The sequence below is a fragment of the Babylonia areolata genome, chromosome 19 (assembly GCF_041734735.1).
Source record: "Babylonia areolata isolate BAREFJ2019XMU chromosome 19, ASM4173473v1, whole genome shotgun sequence".
Taxonomy (NCBI): Eukaryota; Metazoa; Mollusca; class Gastropoda; order Neogastropoda; family Buccinidae; genus Babylonia; species Babylonia areolata.
In genome coordinates this window covers 10,840,132-10,865,131 of record NC_134894.1, presented here as the reverse complement: position 1 = coordinate 10,865,131, position 25,000 = coordinate 10,840,132, and the positions used below count along the sequence as shown (strand labels likewise).

The following is a 25,000-nucleotide window of genomic DNA, read 5'->3' as shown; positions in this document are numbered from 1 at the left end:
ATTGTTGTGTGCAGGCGTGGAGGTGACGGAGGGGCAAGAGATAGGTCAAGATACTTGGGTAGGTTAAGGAGTATGTTGTTAAAAAAAGACGCGTTTGGGAATGTCTGTGCGTGGAAGTGTGTGTGTGTGTGTGTGTGTGTGTGTGTAAAATATACATCTCAGTTGCTGCACTGTTTTCACTTGAGCAGGGTCTTCACTAGCGTGGCACGAAATTATATCAATATCAAATATATATATATATATGGGTGGCGGCGGTGGTAAACTTTGGCTTGGTGTCGACAACACAGAAACTGGACTATGCCTAAACCGTACAATGCGGTCTTATACGATGGAAGACTTCCTTCAAAAGGAAGATGTAGATCTGGAGATAACCTGCGACGGCCACAGAATAACACTTAATATGTACAGCATCACACCAGTGTGCTGTATATAGCATTTTGTATTTTTTCTTGTGCGCTTTGTCTGAAACATGCGGTGCGGTTCGCGCTCTATAGTAGGTCCACAGGGAAATCGTGAATGCATACCTCTGACCAATTATTGTGAAGCATTATCATTACCAAAGGCTGCAAGTTACACTGAACAGCGTACATACGTACCGCGACACGTTATTCACAAACGACAGACTTGAAAACACTATATAAGCAAACGTAGTTCCGTTGTACCGCCGTTAAGCGTCACAGAGGCCCAGTACATCCGTCCTCGGGTTTTTGTTTTAGTTTCCCTCTCTTAACCCCTTCAGTGCTAGAGAAAAAAACAGTAGAAAGTGGTGTTTCGAGTCATATAACTTTCCGAAACAATAAGCCTAAAATTGAGAAAATGGTCTGGAGATATACCACTCTAGATAAACTGTGTGAATTTTCAGCCTTCCAGAGTTATTTCCGTTCATCAGTGACGTAACTATGCACGTAGGGGATACGTGCTGCGGCACTCAAGGAGTTAAGTGATCTGTCGGCCAAGACTGAAGAGAACTACCTGCCCTTGTTTTTCCTCAGGGTTGACTCCCAAAGCCTTTCCCTTACAAGAGTATAGCTGCAAGGCAGTGGAGGTTTGGAATCAGGATTTTCCTTTCTCTTGATGGACTGCCTCCCAAGGCTGACAAGCACCACCTACCCGAAGCGACTGGTTTTAAGGCGCCAGTTAATCACCTTCGCCCCTTCTCCTTGTCAGTGGAAACGACTCCGCCACGTCAGTGAAGGCCTAGAGCTGGGCTTTGGCTGACAAGAGATGTTTGGGACGCACGCATTGGGAGCATTTTATAGGGCAGTGAGAGCTTATCCTCCGGCATAACAATCTCTGGAAGCCGCCTTCGTAGCGGAGACTGGGGTATCCATCTGACGAACGAGAAGAAAAATAAAACACTGTATACATGTGATATACCAAATGGCCAGTTAATGACATTTTAGATGTATGTATTAGACAGTATCATGAACGTGCGAAAATGACTTTCTGTTCTCCAGCCTTTAGCAAAACTCAAAATCCGTGGTTAAAATGGAAATATGTTTCTAAAGAGAAAAGTAAAGAAAAGCAGCCTTAAAAACTGGGGGGAAAAAAACAGCGAAAATGCTTGTCCCTTTGGCAACCTGTCGATATCAACAGACTGGCCACGAAGGCGTGTGGGGGTCACATCCAGAACTTGTGGAGCTGCCTGACCAGACATATCCAGGCACGTTTCAGTGGCCACGGCTTCGTGATAAAACATAATTCTTGATTTATAAAGAAATTTCAAACAAATTTCCTTCTTTTGGTTAACTCTGTAACGCATCTTCCAGAGTTCACGTCCTCAGCGATGACGTCAGATCGTTGAAATGGTTGGCTTCCGTCTGAATAATTATTAGTCTGTCAGCAAGTTTTCTGGTTGGTTGGTTGATTGATTGATTGATTGATTGGTTTTTATGTGATCCCTAGGTGTTTTCTTTTCAGTGCGGTAACTGCAAGTGGCGTGCTGTTTACTTTTTCGTTGTTTCTTTGGGGGGGTTTGCATCTTTGTTTTCTTTTCTTTTTCCTTTCTTTTTTTTCTGTCTTTTTCTTTCCCCCCCCCTTTTTTCAGAATTTGGTGTTATTTTCATCTTGACAAACCAACTATGGTCCGAGGGAGTGTTGAAGAGGAGCAGAGAGACTGCAAAAACCGGTCTCCTTCGTTGTACAGATTTGATCCTCGCAGTTTCCGAGTTCAGTTCCGCCCCTTTTTTTTTCAGTCAACTTATTCTAAATTAAGTATGAGGTGCGTCGCATGCAACAGCTGAGTTGATCAACTGTGTAGCTTTCGGGAGCTGAACCTCAGCAGGTCCAGATGGACGGAAGGGGGAAGTCTTTCCATGTTCAACGTCAGCGTGTGAAATGCTGCTGTGTCAGACACCCCTCTTGCAGAGGAAGGTCACAATGATAAGCGGGATTCCATGACCCAGGTCAGAGTTTGTGCGTCTTGGATACAAGCAACATACTTAACGCTTATAGACTCCTGAAAAGAGGAGAGCGTCTTATATAATGGTACGTTAAAACATGGCCGGGGATGTAGAAGCACACATTTAGTGGGGTTGTTTATGTTGGTGGTGGGTTTGGAGGGTTGTTTTTGTTGGGTTTATTTTTCGTTTGTCTTTGTTTGTTTGGTTCGGTTTGTTGTTGGTGGTGTTTTTTTGTTTTTTGTTGTTGTTTTTTTGTTTGTTTGTTTTTGTTTGGGGTTGTTTTTTTTTTGTTTTTTTGTTTTGTTTTTGTTTTTTTGGGGGGGGTGTTGTTGTTGTTTTTTTGGGTGAGCGGGGGTAGGGTGGTTGCTGCTGCCTCATCATCTGCACCGTTTCAGTTGTTACTTCCGCCTAGTCGCTCATTCCGAGTTCCCCACCCTCAGCCTTACCCAAGCTTGACAGTCGCTGTCTGGGTTCAGCGCTGATTGTCCACAAGGAACTATTTCATGTCGCCAGCAAGCCACACTCTAGAGGAGACCTTTCGCTGTTCCCGGGACAGTTCGGTATTTTCCAGTAAGGTCTGTTTTATATATGATATATAGTTGGTTAGTTAGTTACTTAGATATGTGTATGTGTCCGTCTGTGTTCTCTTTTTTCTTCTTCTTCTTTCGTGTTGCTCACTCATCAGGCGATACCTTTGATGACAATGCATTCAATTTCATGTTGATATAGATTGTAGCATTTTTTATTTCATTGTTTATTCGTTTGTTTTATTTCTTCATTTGCTTTTATGAATAAGGTAATTTCATATTAACGATGATAAGGTTTATCAGCTGTCACTCTGTATTCGAAAATGCACACATTATGAGTAAATACAGTAGGGTTATATTAAGCTTATTGATACTCTTTTGTCTTTGCTTGTGTGTTGTAATGTATGTGTACTGTTGAACAATTAAAGATTTTCTAAACCAGTCGGGTCTGTTCTCATTCAAATCTGCTAATGAGCCCCGTACTGACGACAACAGCTGCATAGTGGTGAGGTCAGATTTAGTAAGCGTCTCCTAAGCATGCAATCAGATACCGAAAGATTGTTGGTGATTCAAAGTCTCTTTTTTTCTTTTCTTTTCTTTTCTTTTTTTTTCTTTTCTTTTGCTTTTTTTCTCTTTTTTTCTTTTTACTGTTGACTAATATGTCATCACAATCATCATTCAAATGTGTTTGTTCGCAAAGGGAACCCGACAGCATACAACTATTCACATTTTTATAACACCAATAATAATCACATGGGTGTGATCATTCTCCTGATAACAGTACTCTGAATGATCTGCTACACGTCCCAGACCTCAGTCAGTCACCCGGTGTCTGGCAGCCCATTCCCACTGCCGGCGATTATTGACAACCACCGTCTGGAAATTAAGGTCGGTACTGACTGTGACAAATGCGCCAGACTGCAATGCTGCCCTATTAAAGTCCATGTCCACCCTTTCGTTCACAATCTGTCAATCTTTGCAACGGCATAATTTGCGTGTCTTTGACACGCTGCGAAATGGATGGTCAATTATTCGAGTAGGACCGAAGAAATGTGAATAAAATGACGGATGTTACTTTCCATAATGGCAGTATCCTGCTTGCTCGGTTGGCTGAATTTGCTCCTGTGTTTGCATGCTTCATTTGTGCACTCCTGAATATAGCACAGACAGAGAGAAGGGGGGGGGTAGAAAGAGACCTTCAGAAGATGAATTGTGCACGTGATTCACGTTTATTTCAGTGTGATCATGGACGATTGGGAGAGACACACACACAAAAATACAGACAGGCAGACAAACGGACCTTCAGAACATTGACAGCAGCAGGTGATCCACGTTTATTTATGTATTCAGGCGCCATTATTTGGAGAGTAAGACAAAGACCTCCAAATCTCTCCACACACATACAGAGAGACAGAGAGAGAGAGAGAGCAATTCATGAGAGGAAGCCAACACAGAGTGAGAGAGAGAGAGAGCTTCAGAGAGTGAATTCCGCACGTGATTCACATTTATTTTGAAGTGTACAGGGGGACTGTTTAAAGAGCGAGACCGTCAAAAACGGAAGTCAGCACACATGCGTGCACACACAGAGAGAGAGAGACAGAGAGAGACAGAGACAGAGGACAGAGAGATGTTCAAAGATGAACTCTGCACGTGATTCACGTTTAGTTCAGCTCGTTCAGAAACCACTCACACACACACACACACTGACTCTCTCTTCTTCTTCTTCTCTCTCTCTCTCTCTCTCTCTCTCTCTCTCCTGTGCATGTTCTTTATATGACAGCGACAGCCGGCTGTCTAGATCTCTATGACGTATACACCTTATTAAGCCTGGCAGCTGAGCTCTGCAGAACAGTTTGATTCCCCGTTGTTTCACCCATCGTCTTCCTGTTTGCTGTCACACATTGATTTATCGTGGTCTAAATGCCAGCCGATCTCTGAAGCTGTGCTTTGTCTGCTGGTCACCAGTGATGCTGTTGAGTGCACTCCAGCGTGTTTTGTTCCAAAATTTCCCCGTTCTGCTTCAATATTTGTTGATCTCCAATTGTTGCGCTGTCTCCCGATACCAAGGACACATATTCGTTCACCCTGTGTTATTCGGTTTAAATTGTCTATAATGAAATAAAAAATTAAAAAAATTAAAAATTAAAAAATTAAAAAAAGATCGGTGTAACCAAAACAAAAAACTGTGAGGGTATCCATGAAAATGTATGAAGTAACCACTTTACCCTGATTATGATCCCGTCATTATCTGAAAATAGAGTCTGTAAACAGCGGGTTGCTGGATTAGGTTGGGTGTGTCAATGCAGTTAGTTTTGCTTGTTCTTTCGTTTCTTTGATGTCAAGCACCTGATAAATTTCACATCCATTGGTACATAATGATTTGTGTCTTTATTGTTTCTCATCCTATTTCATTGTCTATTAATACTGTTGGTTATATTTGTTGTGGGTTTCTTTTGGGGTACTGTTTTCCGTAAACTTCCAAGCCACTGGTACAGCTACAAACTTACTGACACGAACTCAAGAAGAAGGAAAAAAACACCATCCAGGATTACCCCCATCAGCACCACGTTTCCAAATGTGGACCGGCATCAGCAGAGAAGCGGATGTTTGTGTTGGTTTCACCCAAACTGGGTACAGTGCAGCCTCTCCCCTTCGCTAATGGCCTGTTCACTCTCCGCTGCAGCTGAGACCAGGACGGAAAAAATACAGCGATGGAGACACTCAGACCCCGGTGCAAGAAGTGAAAGAAGGCAGATATCAGTGACAGAGTCTGGCAGCATGGTGCGACGAAGAAATTAAGCAGGAGAGACTCTTCTTTGTCAGCCTTTTTTTTTTCTTTTTTTTTTTTTTTTGTAAGGAAATAGCAATAGGTACACATACATAGACAAACAGACAAGCACAAGCGCGCGCGCGCGCACGAATGCACACACACACACACACACACACACACACACACACACACACACACACACAGGGATCTCGGGGGCGATAACAAATAAAAACCCACGCGCGGCTGAAGGAAGAAAATGGAACACAGAGAAGGTCACTAGGACAGGTAGGACAAACAGGAAGAGAGACAGAAATAGAAGGCTTCAACATTATCCCCCTCACTGCTTAATGGACATTTGATGACCCCGGGCAACCCGCAGCGCGGATACAATACAGAACGAAGCTTACAGGGAAAGGATTAACCACAGGTAGTTTTATCAGCGAAGCCGTCTTTTAACTCAACTTCCAGTGCAGCTGTAATTCTTCTGGTGATGGGTACGCATACTGTGATGCAGTCTAATCAGAACAGTAAACACATGGGAAAGAAAAAGGATCATGAAAGTTGTCACGTGTGCACTTAATTTGTTGGTCAAACATAGCTGACGTGAAGGATAAATTTACGAGCGCGATAATGATAACGTGCACAGGATCTGTGTCTCTGAAGGATTTTGTTTCAGGGGACCAGGGACCGCAGTCACGACTTCTTCTTTTTTCAAACTTTTTTTTATTCATTTTTGCGTTAACATTTTTTCACATAAATAACAGAAGACATTTACATAACAAGAAAATATGCATCATGAATAGATCAACTATGTATTCAACATTTTATATATTAACGTTGTATAACGTTACCTGTATGTCCTTAGTAGTTCTATATATTGGAGGTTCATATGTATATAAATATGAAGGACATGTTTAAATATGAAAAAAGATAGACAGATAAATAAAGATAAATGAATAAGGGAAGAAGAGAGGAAGAGAAATTCTAGAGAGAGGGGGAAAAAGGAAAAAAAAGATACTTCATTTTTACTCTACAGTGCTCCATATGAAATGGACCAATGCTATTGATATATGTGTAGCAGAAACACACACACACACACACACACACACACACACACACACACACACACACACATATATATATATATATATATATATATATATACATACATACATACATATACAGACATATATACATATACATACATATATATACGTACATTTACACACATATATACATACACACACACATACATACACACATATATATATATATATATATATATATATATGCACACACGGATGAGACAATAAACCGAGGTCCCGTGTGCAGCATGCACTTAGCGCACTTAAAAGAACCCACGGCAACAAAATGGTTGTTCCTGACAAAATTCTGTAGAAAAATCCACTTCCATAGGAAAAACAAATAAAACTGCACGCAGGAAAAATACAAAAAATGGGTGGCGCTGTAGTGTAGCCCGAATTTCCAACAGAGAAATCTGTTGTGATAAAAAGAAATACAAATACAAATACACACACACACATATATAAATATATACATATATACATACACATATATACATATATATATATAGTCACGACAAAATTTAGTTTGCCTTCAGGTATAGTGGGGACCCGCGCGTACAGTATAACTTGAAGGATAGATTATCTTCGTATTCAAGGCTGCCACTGGGCGCTCATCATTCGTTTCCTGTGTCATTCAATCAGATTTCAGACGCACACGCATGCACGCTCAGACAGACATGTGACATTTTACGTGTATGACCGTTTGTTTGTTTTTTATTTACCCCGCCATGTAGGCAGCCATACTCCGTTTTCGGGGGTGTGCATGCTGGGTATATTCTTGTTTCTATAACCCACCGAACGCTGACATGGATTACAGGATCTTTAACGTGCGTATTTGATCTTCTGCGTGCGCATACACACGAAGGGGGTTCAGGTACTAGCAGGTCTGCACATATGTTGACCTGGGAGATCGGAAAAATCTCCACCCTTTACCCACCAGGTGCACCGAGATTCGAACCCAGGACCCTCAGATTGAGAGTCCAGCGCTTTAACCATTCGGTTATTGCACCCGTCAAGTTGTATCTATCAACGTGATACCTATGACTGCTATCCATTCACCAACTCTCTTTACAACAGTTGTTTGAAAATTCTTCATTCTCCATGCAGTTAATTAATGTCACCGGATATACAAAGCTGCACTTTCGACGCTCGTGGTTCCCCGCTTGCGGGTTTATCACGCCACTCTAACAAACGTAAGGGAACATTGATATTTTCATTGTAAGTACAATGGCTGCTATTAAGTAGTAATTCAGTAAGTTCAACCAAACTTACAAGTATAAAAAAAAAATCACTTGAATTTTCCTGTGCTTTTGCCGTATTTTATGATGATGGATATTGCACAGGAGATACACCCACAACACAGTTACATCACCCAGGATTAGGTCGATTTTTCTTCTTTAATGTATACCATCCAACTCTTCAGAGGTAGTGACAGATAACCCATGCAGATGAAAGACAAAAGCGATACAAAATGCGGAGATAAAAATATAAACAACAACAAACATCAGTTTTTATGTCCATGGGAAATGGAGAACAGTGACACGTAATACGATAAATTACACTTCAAGGGAATCAAAAACATAGAAATGGCGTAAATGTGAGCACAGGGGGCTGTTGTGTTTGAAGGACAATGGTGGCGGAACAGGCAATGTTCCGAACTAAACCAGGAGGAAGAGAAAAAATTCATGAATACGCCAGTTGGATTGAAGATATGGATGATTTTTCCCTCGGGTAAATGTTCTTGCCACCAGATAGCAAACAGTGACGTCACATGCAAACAGATCACCGTGTTCTTTTCGTTCGTTTGGTCGTTGTGGGTGCCTCTCTCTTTTGCTGGCCTTGTCTGTCGTTGTGGGGGTGCCTCTGTCTCTTTTGCTGGCGTTGTCTGTCGTTGTGGGTGCCTCTCTCTTTTGCTGGCCTTGTCTGTGGTTCTGAGTGCCTCTCTCTTTTTCTGGCCTTGTCTGTCGTTCTGGGGGTGCCTCTGTCTCTTTTGCTGGCCTTGTCTGTCGTTCTGGGGGTGCCTCTGTCTCTTTTGCTGGCCTTGTCTGTCGTTCTGGGGGTGCCTCTCTCTCTTTTGCTGGCCTTGTCTGTCGTTGTAGGTGCCTCTGTCTCTTTTGCTGGCCTTGTCTGTCGTTGTAGGTGCCTCTGTCTCTTTTGCTGGCCTTGTCTGTCGTTGTAGGTGCCTCTGTCTCTTTTGCTGGCCTTGTCTGTCGTTGTAGGGGTGCCTCTGTCTCTTTTGCTGACGTTGTCTGTCGTTGTGGGGGTGCCTCTGTCTCTTTTGCTGGCCTTGTCTGTCGTTGTGGGGGTGCCTCTGTCTCTTTTGCTGACGTTGTCTGTCGTTGAAGGGGTGCCTCCCTCTTTTGCTGGCCTTGTCTGTCGTTCTGGGGGTGCCTCTGTCTCTTTTACTGGCCTTGTCTGTCAAACTGCTTGATCCGCTCTCCTTTCTTTCCTGTTCGTACCTATTCAGTATTGCATGGGCATGTGTTCTGTTAAATCAACAATTTTGACTCTGTCGCTTTCCTCTCTCTCTTTCTCTGTCTCTTCTCTGTCTGTCTCTGTGAGACACACACGAACACACACACACACACACGTACGCACGCACGCATACACACACACACAGACACACACACACACAGACACACACACACACACACACACACACACACACACACACACACACACACACACACACACACACATTCTTCTTCTTTCCATTACACGGCCAAAATTAACTTACTGATGAATCCGTCGTAGCTGATTCACGTTAGGTATTTTTGGTGTTTCCATAATTCACAGACCACTGACACGGATTGCAGGATCTTAAATGTACGTGTTTGATCTTCTATATGCGTATACTCATGAAGGGGATTCAGGTCTTAACAGGTCTGCACATACATTGACCTGGGAGACAGGAAAATCTCCCCCCCCCCCTTCACCCATCAGGTGCGCCAACACCGGAGATCAAACTTAGGAAACCATTCGACCAACGCACCCCGTCATCTCTCCCCTTCCCACCTCTGTCTGTCTGTCTGTCTGTCTCTCTGACCACATGTTGTCTTGCTCATAAATTTTTTATTGCTGCTTCTCTCGTTTGTTTACGAATGCCTGTGAACCTTCCCCCCCCCCCTCCTCCCCGCTCCCCCCTCTCCCTCCCCTCTCCCGCCCCCCTCCCCCTGCCCCCTCTTTTCCATCTGTCTGTCTACTTGCCTGTCGACCCACCCTTCCTTTCTCCCTCTCTCTCTCTCTCTGTCTCTCTTTCTCTGTCCTTCTCTCACTCTCTCCCTCCCCCCTCCACCCCTCCCCCCTGTCTGTCTCTGGGCCCGCCCCCGCTTTTGCCTCTCAGCCCCCAGTTCCCTTCCTCCACCCCGAATGCAGTGGTGCACGTGTGTGACAGTTGCAGACAAAAGCCCAGAGGGGCGCTAACGTGCCGTGCATGCCGAGTTCATCACGAACGCATCTGCCCTGATAGGACCGTCACCGACCCGTGAGGCTTTTCATTACTGATTGGTTTCACTGCTCGTCTCACTGCCTCTTGCCACGTTAACTCCGCGTCATCGTCTGACTGGCTCCTGGGATTGGTCTGAAATACTTACCATGGTCAAACCATAGAACAAGCTTTCTTCTTCTTCTTCCCCTTCTTCTTCTTCTTCTTAGCCTTTTGTTTCATCTTGTACAGATTTCCCATTTCCTCCATTTTCTCTTTTTTTTTATACACAAAAACTGCATGTATTTTTCCTAAGTATGTTTATAAACGAGTTCTGTACATAATTATATCACAGCAAACTTCGAAGGCCCTAAATGCGTTCTTGTTAACAGGGTACTTATCCCCCAAAACGCGTGTCTTTCTTTATTCATACTCATCACGGACAAGACGTTTACGGACACAGAACACGTTGAACTAGTCATCAAACTATATAGCACCTATAATCACTCTACAAGCAACACGCGAATTTGAAGGGATTCCTACTGCAATGGGACGTTTTTGTTTTCTAATCTGTGCAGTATAAAAGCAACGTTGTAGCAAATTGGTTTATGTTCAAAATAACGTAGTCTGGAATATTATGCTGCCATTTTGTTGAGGCAGACTGTGCGTGATATTACACGCTCACTCTAAAGTCGAGGCTGATTCGATGCAGATCTGGATGTTCAGAGTCTTGCTTCTTCTTGCTTAGATCTTTTTTTGTGCTGCCCTACCTTATTGTTTGGTTTGTGGTTCATGTGCAACGAAGCTGAAATCGTGTTTGCAAGAATCCTTTGAAACAGTAAGTAACAGTAAGTACAGCCCACGCACAGGAGATTCAACCCACTACCTAAATCTGTTCTGTCGTTCACATTTCCTGGCAGTTGTTTTTTGTTGCTGTTTTTTTGTTTGTTTGTTTTTTGTTTTGTTTTGGTTTTGGTTTTGGTTTTGTTTGGGGGGTTTTTGTGGGGGTTTTTTTCAGAAGCGGTAAAAAGACAGTGTCTTTTTTTCTACAAAAACTTTTTTTTCCGTTTTTTCCTTCTTTTATTTTTTCTTTCTTTTTTTTCCACAAAAAATGTCCCATTACTGCACGGTTTCCGTCAACTAAGTATCATTCTAAGTATGCATAAAGCTGTATTATATTAAATGTTCACATTTGACTATTCTCGTTTCAAGCAGACAGAGCAGCAAAAAGGGGAGCAAAGAATCATACAGATTGTATAAAAGTATATTGCCCATTGTCATACACGGAAATAAGCAACATACTAGAAAGAGACTTTTATAGGTGCTTTCATTCAAGTCCAAAACCTCGTCAGTTGACTCTCTCAGACTTTGGTCCGATTCGCAGACTAATTCTGAGTTTAACTCTCAGACTATTACCGAATTCATTACGGACCAAGTGTTGTTCTAATGTCAAGTGCATATGCTTTAGTAACCTGACAATTAAGCATACATTTTTTTACTGTAGCTTGATGAAGCCTTATGTACACGAAAATGTGTCTTCACAAGTGACTGAGAACGTTGATTTTTTTTTTTTTTTTTTTTTTTTTTTGCATTTATTGTCAGTTGTCTCGCTTGTCAGTTTAACGACTTCTCTTTTACGAAGTCCTTTAAGTAATTTCTTGTTATTGTATTTATATTATTTTTCAAATTTCATGCTCATTTCACCCTCATTTGCCCAGTTTCCCCCAAATCTCTATTCATTCACATCTCCCACCCCTTCTAACCGATAATACTCAAATGTATATGTAAATACTTTAACACAATATCTTCAATCACCGATATGTGTGACGGGACATTAAACAAAATTCCTCCTCCTCCTCCTCGTTTCACGGACAATTTCAATGAATATTTAAGTACAGTTATGGAGATGTCTGAATTTTTGGTTGCTCAAGTGTGTGTGTGTGTGTGTGTGTGTGTGTGTGTGTGTGTGTGTAATACTTTGCAATAAATAATGCTGCAAAGAGAAATGAAATATTCATCCAAATTCTAAGCATAATTCGTGGGCGTTGTCAAGAAAACAAAAACAAAACACACAAACAAAATTCACAATGTCTACAATGTCAGAGGAGGGAACAGATGTTCTCTGTAGTGTGGGTGCACGAGAAACAGGTCACACAAGGTGGATACAGGTTTGTCAGAGGAGGGAACAGATGTTCTCTGTAGTGTGGGTGCACGAGAAACAGGTCACACAAGGTGGATACAAGTTTGTCAGAGGAGGGAACAGATGTTCTCTGTTGTGTGGTGCACGAGAAACAAGTCACACAAGGTGGATACAGGTTTGTGACTTCAACAATCAGGACTTTCACTTCCTGCCACGTGGCACGTTTAGTGGTTGGGAAAAAGAGCAAGTTTGAATGAAAGTATTTTCTTTCATAGATGCATAAAATGCACCACTGTAGTGTTCACAGTCTGTCGAAATTTTAGATATGCTTGATCTCAGGTCTTCTTTAGTTCTTTCATGACACGGTAGTCAACACTTTTTTTTTTTTTTTTTTTTTTTTTTTGCGATACATGGAAATAATCTAACAGTATAGGAGTATTGTGTAACTGGTAAAAGTCGGATGACCACAGCATCAGAATGGAAACTGATGGTAGTTTGGGTCACTGCACCGTTGGACATGCAAGTTCTACTGTTCCTCATCCCTTGAAAGAAGATAATGAAAGGGAAAATAAAAGAGACATAAAACAGAAACAAACAGACGAGGAAGAATGAGTGGAAGACAGTTTCAGTTCTCAGTTTCAGTCTCAGAAGGAGATGTCACTGCGTTCGGATAAATCCATATACGCTACTGTAAACATGCTAGGCAGGTGTCAGACCAGCGACATTACTCAACGCACTTAGTCGGGCCTATAGCGCATGCGTATATATCGTGTACCTTTCGAGAGTAGATCTATTATGCCAGACGACAAGCCTTTTGTCGCCTTGAGGTCCTTGTTCAGTGCGCTGCATATGGGACCTCGGGACTAGCGTCTCATCCGAATGACTAGACGTTCGGTTTGACTTTCCAGTTCGACTTGGGAGAAAGGACGAGACCGGGAATCGAACCTAGAAAAGAAACAAAGCGACAAACATGAAGACAAACAAAGGAAAAACAAGAGAGGCAAGGCGTACAAGACTCGCTTGTGATACACACTTGAATTTCTTTAAATTATGATTTAATCGTTAAAATGTGTTCTGTGTTTGTCATTATAAAGCTTCGGGTATAAAAAAAAAAAGGGGGGGGGGGAGAAAAAAGTCACAATGCAGATTCGAACCAAGCACGTTCGGGTGTGAAGAAACAGTTTTAGTCACGGCACTAACGCCCATCCTCCACTGACTTTTTTTTTTTTTTTTTTTTTTTTTTTTTTTTTAGGGTGATAAATCGATTTCGGTATTCGAAGTGATAACGCTATTTGAATAATGTTAGTTTGGTATATGTCGGGCATTTAAGAAATTCTTTTAAGTCCGCGCTAAAGAAGACGTTGCCATCGTCTCAAGCACATGTGGCCGTTGTCTCTAGATCTGCGTAGATCCACGTTCGACAAGCTTAGTTTTTTACTCGGAAACGACGACACAGTCCATTAAATTTCTCTTTTATGTTTATTCTGATTAATTCAGTATCCACTTTGAAATATTTATATGCAGTAAACACGTCGATGATGTAGTTATTTTCACTTTGTTGGCACAAGTGAGTCAAAAAGCGTCGTATGAGGTGAAAAGGGCTGAAATCTGAGAAGTAACAAAATTCATGGTCCAGTTGGGAGTTAACTGGTTGGGTTTTCCTTTTCCCTCAACTATCAACTGTGCGAAAGGTTGTTTTTATTTTTGTTTTTTGTGGTCATGTGTGACATAATCCAGCAAGTGATGAAACATGCACAAATCTTTCTGTGAATAAACTTCGCTCCTTCGCCTCCTTTCAATCATATGCTGTCGTCAATTATCGATTGAATGTCTGGATTTTGAAACGGAGATGCTGAAGGAAACAACAAGGCGGCCTCCGAAGCTGCTACGTGCTCAATATCGTGAAGAGGTGTACGCTATCGATTGTTGTATTTTCTGAAAAAGACTACCTGGGCGAATGTACATAGTGAAAGACCTTTACACTGAGTATAAAACACAAAAAACTTTCTATGTATTGAGTCATAATTTTAAAATGTAACGTTCTAGATAGGAGAGATCGGTTTTAAAAAAATCAATTAATTCCCATTATAAAAACCAAGAGGTAATAATTTCCCTGAATTAAATTGCTCAAAGGAGATGCTTTCATCAATGAAACTTCCATACCAAGCAAATAACAACAAACGATAAAAATGACTGTTACTAATCAATATATCAGTATGTGAAGTCAAAGTGCCAGGTTTTGTAAATAAAAATTATAAATGTAACAGTAATTTTTGGGTGCAAATATCCTGGCTTCTCTCTCTCTCTCTCTCTCTCTCTCTCTCTCTCTCTCCCTCTCTCTCTCTGTTTTGTTTTGTTTTGTTTTTTTTGTTGTTGTTGTTGTTTTTCCGCTTATACCAGAGGCGCATTGTCATAACCAGAATGAGTGGAAATAACTGAATTTTTTCTAGTTTTGTACTACATTTGGTGTCATCTTACAAATGATAGCTCAAAAATGACCATGTTATAAGTTTAACACACACACACACACACACACACACACACACACACACACACACACACTTGCATACACCTGATCACCAAAGTTTGCAAATTACAAGTTTAGATTAACAAATTTATTCCATCAAAACAAGCAGGGATTTCCACCTTCAAAAGAAAAAGATAGAAAGAACAAGAATCGCGGCAACCTCTGTCCAGAACGGTTGTGGCCACTGTCTGGTACCAGAGGGCACGGACGCAGATTTGCAGGAGTTGAGGAAGGGATTTGCCGTCATGTAGATGTGCATGGTGGACAGCACATCGTAGTCACTCAAGCATGTCAGCACGGGGTTCATGAAGGCCTGGAACCACACAGAGATGGAAGAAGGAAGAAAGAAATTGTGAATATAAAAGAATACATGAATTATATATATATATATATATATATATATATATATATATATATATATATTTTTTTTTTTTTTTTTTTTTTTTTTTTTTTTTTTTAAAGAAATGAAGGAATAACGAAATGAAAAAGTTTAATGAATGATCGAATAGATAATCACGAGTGTACATGTTGCATACGTTCGTTTATTAATTAATTAATTTATAGTCTGTTCATCTAAGATGATGATATTAGACTGATAATAAATGAAGAAAGGAAGAGAGAGAGTGAGAGAGAGAGAGAGAACAGAATGTGGAAAAGATAGAGCACAAAAGGTGTTGCATACCAAAGACTGATAAATCAAAAGAGCTATATAGAGAGAGAGACAGAGATCCTGGATGCGTTACCAAAAAGATTAGAACGTTTATCCTAAAAATGAAATTAATTGTTTTCAAAACAGTGAAGACCAAACAGGTTTAGTTCCAAGAGATGCGTTGGAGCTATGTTGATGACTTAATCAGTTACCAAGGATGAAAACGTTTTCCTAGACTCATTGTTATGTTTAGACTTTTTAAGAGCCCTCCGACTCTCAGGACTATGATTTTCTAATCAAAGTATTGAACACGTATGGTTTTGGAGAAAATGTATGCATATCGATACAAACTACTATAAGACAAGAGAGGCAAGGCCTTCAAGACTCACTTGTGATAAATTAAGTCCCCTAGCATTAAATTACAGAGTAATTTCCCTTTTTTTACTATCTGCACCAAAACGTTTGCAAAATAAATAAAAATTCCATGCTTAGCAAAAGAAGTTCCTGTTTGAACAAAAAATGATAATAATGACTCCTCTTGTTGTTGTGTCAGAATAAGAGGTCAAACTGCCAAGTTTAGAGAATACAAAAAATATAAATATAACAGTAAATGCAGTTTACATATAATTAGGCTTCTTTTTTATTATTTTGTGCCCATCCCAGAGGTGCAATATTTTTTTAAACAAGATGACTGGAAAGAACTGATTTTTTCCTATTTTTATGCCAAATTTGGTGTTAACTGACAAAGTATTTGCAGAGAAAATATCAATGTTAAAGTTTACCACGGACACACAGACACACAGACACACACACACACAGACACACACACACACAGACAACCGAACACCGGGTTAAAACATAGACTCACTTTGTTTACACAAGTGAGGCAAAGAAAGTAAAGAAAAGAAAGAAATGTAGGAATATTGATTTCAAACTGCTAGATCTTTCAGTTCTGCTTTTATTACACCAAATGCATTAGTATTGATAAGAAGAAAGGAGAGAGTGGGTCGCCTTGTCTGTGACCTCTCATTATAAGAAACCACTGTGGTTTGGCCATTAACTATTAATGCCTACTAGTTTACATTTTTGACTCACTTGTGTAAACAAAGTGAGTCTATGTTTTAACCCGGTGTTCGGTTGTCTGTGTGTGTGTGTGTCTGTGTGTGTGTGTGTGTCTGTGTGTCTGTGTGTCCGTGGTAAACTTTAACATTGATATTTTCTCTGCAAATACTTTGTCAGTTAACACCAAATTTGGCATAAAAATAGGAAAAATTCAGTTCTTTCCAGTCATCTTGTTTAAAACAATATTGCACCTCTGGGATGAGCACAAAAAAATAAAAAAAAGAAGCCAAATTATATGCAAACTGAATTTACTGGGTTTTTTTGTTTTTGTTTTTTTTATTCTCTAAACTTGGCACTTTGATCTGATATTCGACACAACAACAAGCGCAGTCATTTTTATCATATTTTGTTCAAACAGGAACTTCTTTTGCTAAGCATGGAAGTTATATTTATTTTGCATGTCTTTGGTGCAGATAGTAAAAAAGGGAAATTAATCTGTAATTAATGTCAGGGGGCTTAATTTGCATTAAACTGATCTTTCTCATCTTAAACATTACATTTTGAAATTATACTCAATACATAAAAAGCTTGTGTATTTTACTCTCAGTGTACAGGGCTTTCACTATGTTCATTCGCCCAAGTGGTCTTTTTCGGAAAATGCTAAAATCAGTACGAGTGGGCCTTATAGATCTATTGGCTGAGCCCTGAAGGTCATGGGCAAAAATCAATTGCGTACAAATATTTATACATATTCAAAGCGCGTGCTCACATTCTTCGCGAACGCGAACGACGCCATTTTGTTTCAAGTTGTTGACCTGCCCGTTCAATCCTATATTCAATCGACAATACACGATAACATCTGATGGAAAGTTGGAGAAGGAGACCGTTAAATACTGGATTATGCTCAAAACTGCCATAAAAATATCCACAGAATCAGTCGGAATTCACAGTTAAAAATAAAAAACCATGCAAGTCAATACCCCTGAACTGATCAGTGAAACGTAAAAATTTCCAGTCTTGACTTTTCTCAAAATGAAGTCCTTTTCACTTCATACGACTTTTCGAAGTACTTGTACTTGGCTCAACATGTTAATAGTTTAACAAAATACACAATTTTCATATCAACTTTAAAACTATAAAACCAGAATGAACATAAAAGAGAAATTGAACCGACCGTGCCAACCGGGTGTAACTAACTTGTACATCTATCTAGATCCAGAGAAAACGGCTAAATGTTGCAGTGTGATTGCGGTGATAGCTACGTCTCCTTTACCGCGGACTTAAAAAGAATTTTTAATTGCCCTTAAAGATTTTTTTAATATCCAAGATACACCAGAATAATATGATTTAAACAGCGTTCTCACTGCGAATACCGTTTAAATATTATATTTTTGAATGTCAGCTAAGGAGACCCGATAGTGTAATGGGTAAGACAGTTTCTTCTCACCCGAACACGCGGGGTTCGAATCTTCCGTTAGGACTTTGTTTTTCTTTTTTCTTTTTCTTTTAACCCGAAGCTTTATAATAACAAATACAGAACACATTTAACGATTAGATTTTTTTTTTTTAAGCGTATCACAAGTGAGTCTTGAAGGCCTTGCCTCTCTTGTTTTTTGGGGTTGGTTGTTTTGTTTCTCTCTCTCTCTCTCTCTCTCTCTCTCTCTCTCTCTCTCATTTTTCTGTTGTTGTTTTTTTTTTCTTTGCATTGAAGATTCTGGAGACAATATTCACAAAAGGTATGGGTAGTCTGTTTTTTCTTTTTTTCCCGACTCTGTGAGAGAAAGAGACAGAGAGAGACAGAGACAGAGAGATACTAGGTGAGTCACTTACCCCAATCATGCCCAGGTTCGGGTGTTCAAATCGCTTTGAATACTGATCCATACCCAAGGCCCAGCCAAAGGCGTTCAGCTTGCCACGGTTGTACAGGAGGAAGACAGGCTGAAAGTCTTCACAGCCCATGTCTTCGGTGACGTTGTACCAGTAGTGATTACCTGCCGTGGGATGAGTAGAAGAGAAAAAAGTGTGAGGTAATGAATACATCGTTTTCTGGTTTCGGTGGAGAAGAACTGAAAGGTTAGAAACAAAGAGAGGAAGAAATATAAGAATACCCCCACACACACACACACTCACACACACACACATACATACACAACCCCTCATACGCACACGTACGGACACACACACACACACACACACACACACACACACACACACACACACACACACTCATTTACTCACTTACTCACTGATTCTCCATGAACACACGCTGTCGCTTAAGAAAAGAAAAAAAGACCCTTTTCATCTGAACGTCGTTTTCACTAGAAGTAATACAAGACGATGAATTACTCAACATACCCATGACAGGGAAACAGTAGCCCATGGTCCAGTTGGTCCCTTGCACAGAGTCCTGGAGGTAGGGCATGAGGACAGACTGGGTGATGGGGTCACTGCCGTTCTGGATGTACAGACCTGTGCCAGTGCCTTCCACAGAGTATTCTTCAGGAGTCCGTCCCTCGCTGCAGATCGCGGCTGTGTTGAGGGGAAAAGTGAGATAATCAAGCATTCAGTTATTTTGTTGGTGCTTTTTGGTATCTGCGATCATAGAACTATTCTGTGGATTATAGAAAGCTGCAAACTGAGATATGAGCTCAGTTTAATTTTGGCATGGTTATTCTAATCCACAGCGGCACAGTGATGATCCATATAGCAACACACACTACCTCAGAAGAAAGCTTATAAAAACCGGAAATCAACCATTGACACGCACACAACAGGAAGTCGTTCCAAATCGATTGTCTTCCAGACACTGCATGGGCAAAGTCAACAGAACACGTTCGGTTCATTGACAACTGTTGCAAATGGAAACAAAGGAGCAAACATAATTCGTCGATCAATATATATATATATATTTACGACAAGTGATTTTGAACCAGTCTTTTTTTGCAACTGGTCAGAAGAAAAGCGGAATGTAGGTACACACACACACACACACACACACACACACACACACACACACACACACAGATAAAGAGAGATCCACACGCAAACAGGCACGTACACACGCGCACGCACACACACACACACACACACACACACAGATAAAGAGAGATCCACACGCAAACAGGCACGTACACGCGCGCGCGCACACACACACACACACACACACACACACACACACAGATCCACACACAAACACACACACACACAGATCCACACACACACACACACACACACACACACACACACCACACACACACACACACACACACACACACACACACACACACACACACACACACACACACACACACACACACACACACACACACACACACACACACACACACACACACACACACACACCTGGATCAGTGAAATAAGCAGTCAGAGTGTAGCGATCCCCATCTTCCTGAAAAATGTTTCCCAGTTGCTTGGCAGGAGGGTAGTCGGCTGTCCTGTTGATCTGGGACACAGATTTGAAATGTAAGAAAGATGAGCACAATGTGTAAGGGGAAACAGAAAATGATGTCCCCATGGAAGCACTACGCAAGCCTGCAACAATCATCACAAGACAGGCTCTTGATTGGAACCCACAGGGGAAAAGGAAAGTTGGCCGTCCGAAGCAGACCTGGCGGAGAAGCATTGAGGCAGAGACAAGGGCGGCCGGAATGACGTGGGCCGAACTGAAGAGGACCAGCCAGAGCCGGGTGCGTTGGAGGAGTGTTGTTGCGGCCCTATGTTCCCCACGGAATCAAGAGGAATAAGTCAAGTAAGTCATGGAAGCAGGGTGCTGTGTTGTTGACGTGGACATAAAACAGACTCCTGCAACACAATAGTCTAAACACAGCACGCGTGTTAAAACAACAATTTAATCTGATGAAACTGAGACCCTTTCGAATCTAGCAAGATCCAAACATACGTTGCTAAACTAATATTTCTTACGCATGCTCTCTTTAAACGCTAAGCCTACTGGGAGTATTACAATGCACTATGGGGCTTACTTTTACTTTCATTATTAACATTAGATACGATGGAGACAACACAAGACATGGAAAGCCAAAGAGTTTTAGAAGTTTGTTTCTACTCATACCGCTATGGGGTTTCTTTTAAATGTGACAAAACCACGTGACGAAGCTATACTCCAAAATTTTAAGAGTATATCCCTGTGCCATCTATGCTATGTTCCTACTGTTAGTTCGTTTCATTGACTGATTGGCAGAATTGTAAAGTGACCCTTCTTTTGCCATATTAAGTTGTTCTTAACACGTTTGATTCAAAACCGAGTGGCTCAACGGGAGGTGCAGGGTCTTCTCTGAAATGTGGCGAACAAACTCGATAGATGCCTTTGATCTGCTGGCACCAGGGTCGCGGCAGACAAACCTATTGGTGTTGTGCTGTGTATTGAGGGGTGGGGAGGGGGGGGGTGTTAAAACGGAGTGGCGGTAATGACACTGGAGATATGCGGACGATGAATAATGTACCTTTTGTTTTCTTACAAAATGTAACAAAGTCTATCCCCTTTGGAATAAACTATTGCTCATTTTATGACATCAGTTCGCAAGATTATCTCTGTCTATTAAAATCCCACTCTGCGTTTTGGTAAATGTAAAAAGAAATCCTGTCCTTTTGTTTCTTTCCTTTTTTTTTTCACTGGGTGTTCTTTCGTCATTGTTGTAGTGTAGTAAACTTGATATTCATATTAAGCTCAGAGATGAACGCGTGATGCACAGCATCGGTTGTGATAGGACATATGTGAGCAGCTGTCGTGTCCCGCGTGCAAATCTATATGTCGCAGGTGTGTGATGATGGTATTTTTCAGGTGAGCCATATGTTATTTGTTTCATATCGTAACAATATTAAAACAAAACAAAAGGAAAAGAGGGGAGAAGGGGCTAGAAATACAAAAACAAACTAGAGAAAAAGTCACACGAAGAAACATAGATAACACACACACACACACACACACACACACACACACACACACACACACACACACTTGAAATCAGCGTTTAAAGTGTAAAGTGTAGTTTTGCAGTTGCTTTGTAGTGAGAGGGGAACATGTAAGACTGATGTTATTTGTTAGTAATTTTGTACCACCTTCGGCCGACATATACTGGAACACCACATCCTTGGTCTGTCATCAGCTCCTGTGTCGTCGGTGCCAAGGAAACTTGTCGTGTATGGTTTTGTTTTGGGTTGTTTTGTTTTTCAAATCTTTGCCGACTAGTTTGTGTTTTAATTCCAAAACGTTGAGTTATTAAGCATTCTGTTTTAAAATCTAGCCCTGTTCTTCTGTCGATCAGTTAGTGAGATTGTTCGGGTGTTTAAAGAAAGGTAGTCAGTGTGTGTGTTTTTTGTTGTTGTTGTTTTTTGTTTGTTTGTTGTTGTTTTTATTTCGGGGGGTTGTTTTTGTTTTTTTTTCATGTTTTTTCGCAATATCTCATTTGTTGACTGGAAGTTGAATCCTGTTAAGCGCACACCACACACACACACACACACACACACACACATTTTTTTTTAATTGATTCAACTTGTTCACTAGTTCTTTTTCTTTCCATACATTGTACACGACCTATAACATCATTTTAAGTTCTGTTAATCATTTCACCCTTCTTGAAGCATGAAGAACCACTATCAAATCACTATGATGCTTCCAGGCCCAAAATAAGACATTCAAATGCTCAGTACCATAACTAAACGTTAACTCTTTCCATACGAACGGCGAAAGAGACAACGTTAACAGCGTTTCATCCCAATTACCATCATCGAAATATTGCAAGCGGAACGCTCTTATACTGAAGAGGTGAATGTTGACAAAAAATACCACAGTTCTGACGACGGAAGCTAACAGTTGGGTCATTCACACACCCACTGGACATCCGAGGGGTCTGTGTAGAGGAGAAGAGAGGACTGGCCGTACTGAGTGAGTTAAGAAAACACAAATATGTTCGAATAATTGATATTTGAATGAATAAGTTTTGCAAGTTTGATAAACTTACTTATAGCTAACAAAGCTTTTCTGCTTCCTTTTAACAAATTCTTTAAATTGAAATTCCACTTTGGAGATAAATATCATGAGGCACATACTTGTTTTCCCATTTTCTCTTATTTTAAGTTTGGATAAAAGTCCATTGTAGGATAACCGTTGTGAAAAGATGTGTAAAAAGATCCATTGCAGTTCACCTAGCCCTCATTCAAAGGTTGTAAATCGTGGCAGTATTCAAACCCTTCAAATATCAGTGCATTTCAGAGAAGAAGACAGGGTATACAATGGCCCAGAGAATATAAACTGGCTTAGGCCAAACTGTACAATTGTGTAAAGTAGCCTAGGCTCGTTATGCCTGGAGTATATTCTGTCTCTGGCATATTCTGGTCTAGGCCAATTTATACGGGGGTATAAAGTCTGGGCTGTTACACCGGGCTAAAATCGCGAATGTTGCCAAAATTGCTGCGTCAAACCCGGTGTAGGATTGGAAAAACAACCCTGGTCATTGACTTTGAACTGGAATCCATGAAACTCCAACAATATTGCCGCTCCAAGTAACAATGTTCAAAGACACCCACACCCACAGACACCCGCCCCTCACCACCACCACCACCCCTACACACACGCACGCGCGCACACACACACACACACACACACACACACACACACACCTGAGGAACAGAACGTTTACACTCCCGGTGATTTTACTAAGTTCACCTAACACTGTGGGATTTCGTGTGGGGGGGGAGGGGGGGGGGTTGTTGTTGTTTGTTGTTGTTTTGTTGTTTTGGGGGGTTGTTGTTGTTGTTGTTGGTTTGTTTGTTTTTTGTTTTGTTTTTTTGTTTGTTTGTTTTTTATTGTTTTTTAATCTGAAGACTTTTGTTCTTCCACCACACCTAAGCTATGTTTCATTTGCGGTAAAAAATAATATAAAATAAAATAAAAAGAAGCTATAATCGGTACCACCACAAAAGCTCCAGGACCTTTTCACTTCATATGCTGAAAAGCTGAGAGAAATGGGAAAAGATAGGAGAAAATGAGAGAGACAGACAGACAGACAGACAGAGACTACGGTTTAGAGGAAAGTAGAAAAAAAAGAAAACTTAATTCACACTTAAGAATTACTGCAGCGTATATGAAAACAAAGTGTGCGTGTATGTGTGTGTGTGTGCGTGCGTGCGTGCGCGCGCGTGTGTGTGTGTGTGTGTGTCTAGTTGTTTTTGGGTATGTCTTTTTTTTCTTCTTTATCTTTTTTCTTTGGATTGGGGGAAGGTATGTTAGGCCTATGTGCAATAATAATTTTGATAAAACATATGTAAAGTTATTTGAAATATATGTATCAGTTCTACTGTAAATGAAACCCTCTCTCTCTCTGTATCTCTCTTTCTCACTCTCTTATATATATGAATAATTGTGTGTGTGTGTGTGTGTGTGTGTGTGTGTGTGTGTGTGTGTGTGTGTGTGTGTGTAATATATATATAGATATATATAGATATATATATATATATATATATATATATATATATATATATATATATATATGTAAGCAGATAGTTCAGATAGACAGATAGATACGCTTTTTGTATTTTTCTTCGTCTGTGAAGCCAGTTCAAATATGACTTTCTATCCATAGTATTTCTGTCAACAGCTGTGTTCATATAATTTTCGTATAATGGTATTCTTTTCGCTCTTTGTTATTTAATTGTGTGCTAAAGAGAGAGAGAGAGAGAGAGAGAGAGAGAGAGAGAGAGAGAAGAAAATAAAGAATGCCTATATACAAAGTTTAGACAAAATATTTAAAAGAAAGCACAAAAAAGAGAGAGAGAAGAAAATAAAGAACGCCTGTATATAAAGTTTAGACAAAATATATAAAAGAAACAGTTTAAGATTTGTGAAAAAAAATGAATTCGTACCTAGACCCCAACCTCCACATACACAGACTATTATTCTCACACACACACACACACACACACACACACACACACACAAACAAACAAATTAACACACACACACACACACACACACACACACACACACACACACACACACACAGATGCGCGCGCGCGCTTGTATTGAATAGAAATGGGTGGCGAACCATGTTAATTTAGTGAAAACTCTCCATGGGAAAGACTGATGTAAGTCCCGCATGTCAAGGTGTGGGGAAGTCGACCATCACATAAATCGACTATTTTTATTGGCCCCCAGGGGTTCGACTTACCCGGAGTCAACTGTACACACACGCGCGCGCGCAATCACACATACATACAGAGAGAGAAACAGACAAAGGGGGGGCTGATATTCGGAGAAACAGAGGAAGAGGGAGGTAGGAAGGGACGCAGATGCAGACAGATAGACAACTGTGCTAGAAAAAAACTTTTTGAAAATATTATCTTGTCCCATCAGTGACGGGTGCAATAGCCGAGTGGTT

At 40.7% G+C, this 25,000-nt stretch overlaps 1 protein-coding gene across 1 annotated transcript in view; it reads right to left on the bottom strand.

Moving 5' to 3' along the window:
* Positions 1-14,967: 14,967 nt before the first annotated feature.
* Positions 14,968-25,000, bottom strand: part of LOC143294065 (uncharacterized) — an 18,580-nt gene continuing 8,547 nt past the window's right edge. Inside the window, exons 6-9 of the mRNA XM_076605482.1 lie at positions 19,950-20,049; positions 18,942-19,115; positions 18,417-18,577; positions 14,968-15,188 (exon numbers count right to left, since the gene is read on the bottom strand). Coding sequence (XP_076461597.1) covers positions 14,997-15,188; positions 18,417-18,577; positions 18,942-19,115; positions 19,950-20,049 — 627 coding nt within the window. The 3' untranslated portion in view covers positions 14,968-14,996. The remainder of the gene's footprint in view (positions 15,189-18,416; positions 18,578-18,941; positions 19,116-19,949; positions 20,050-25,000) is intronic.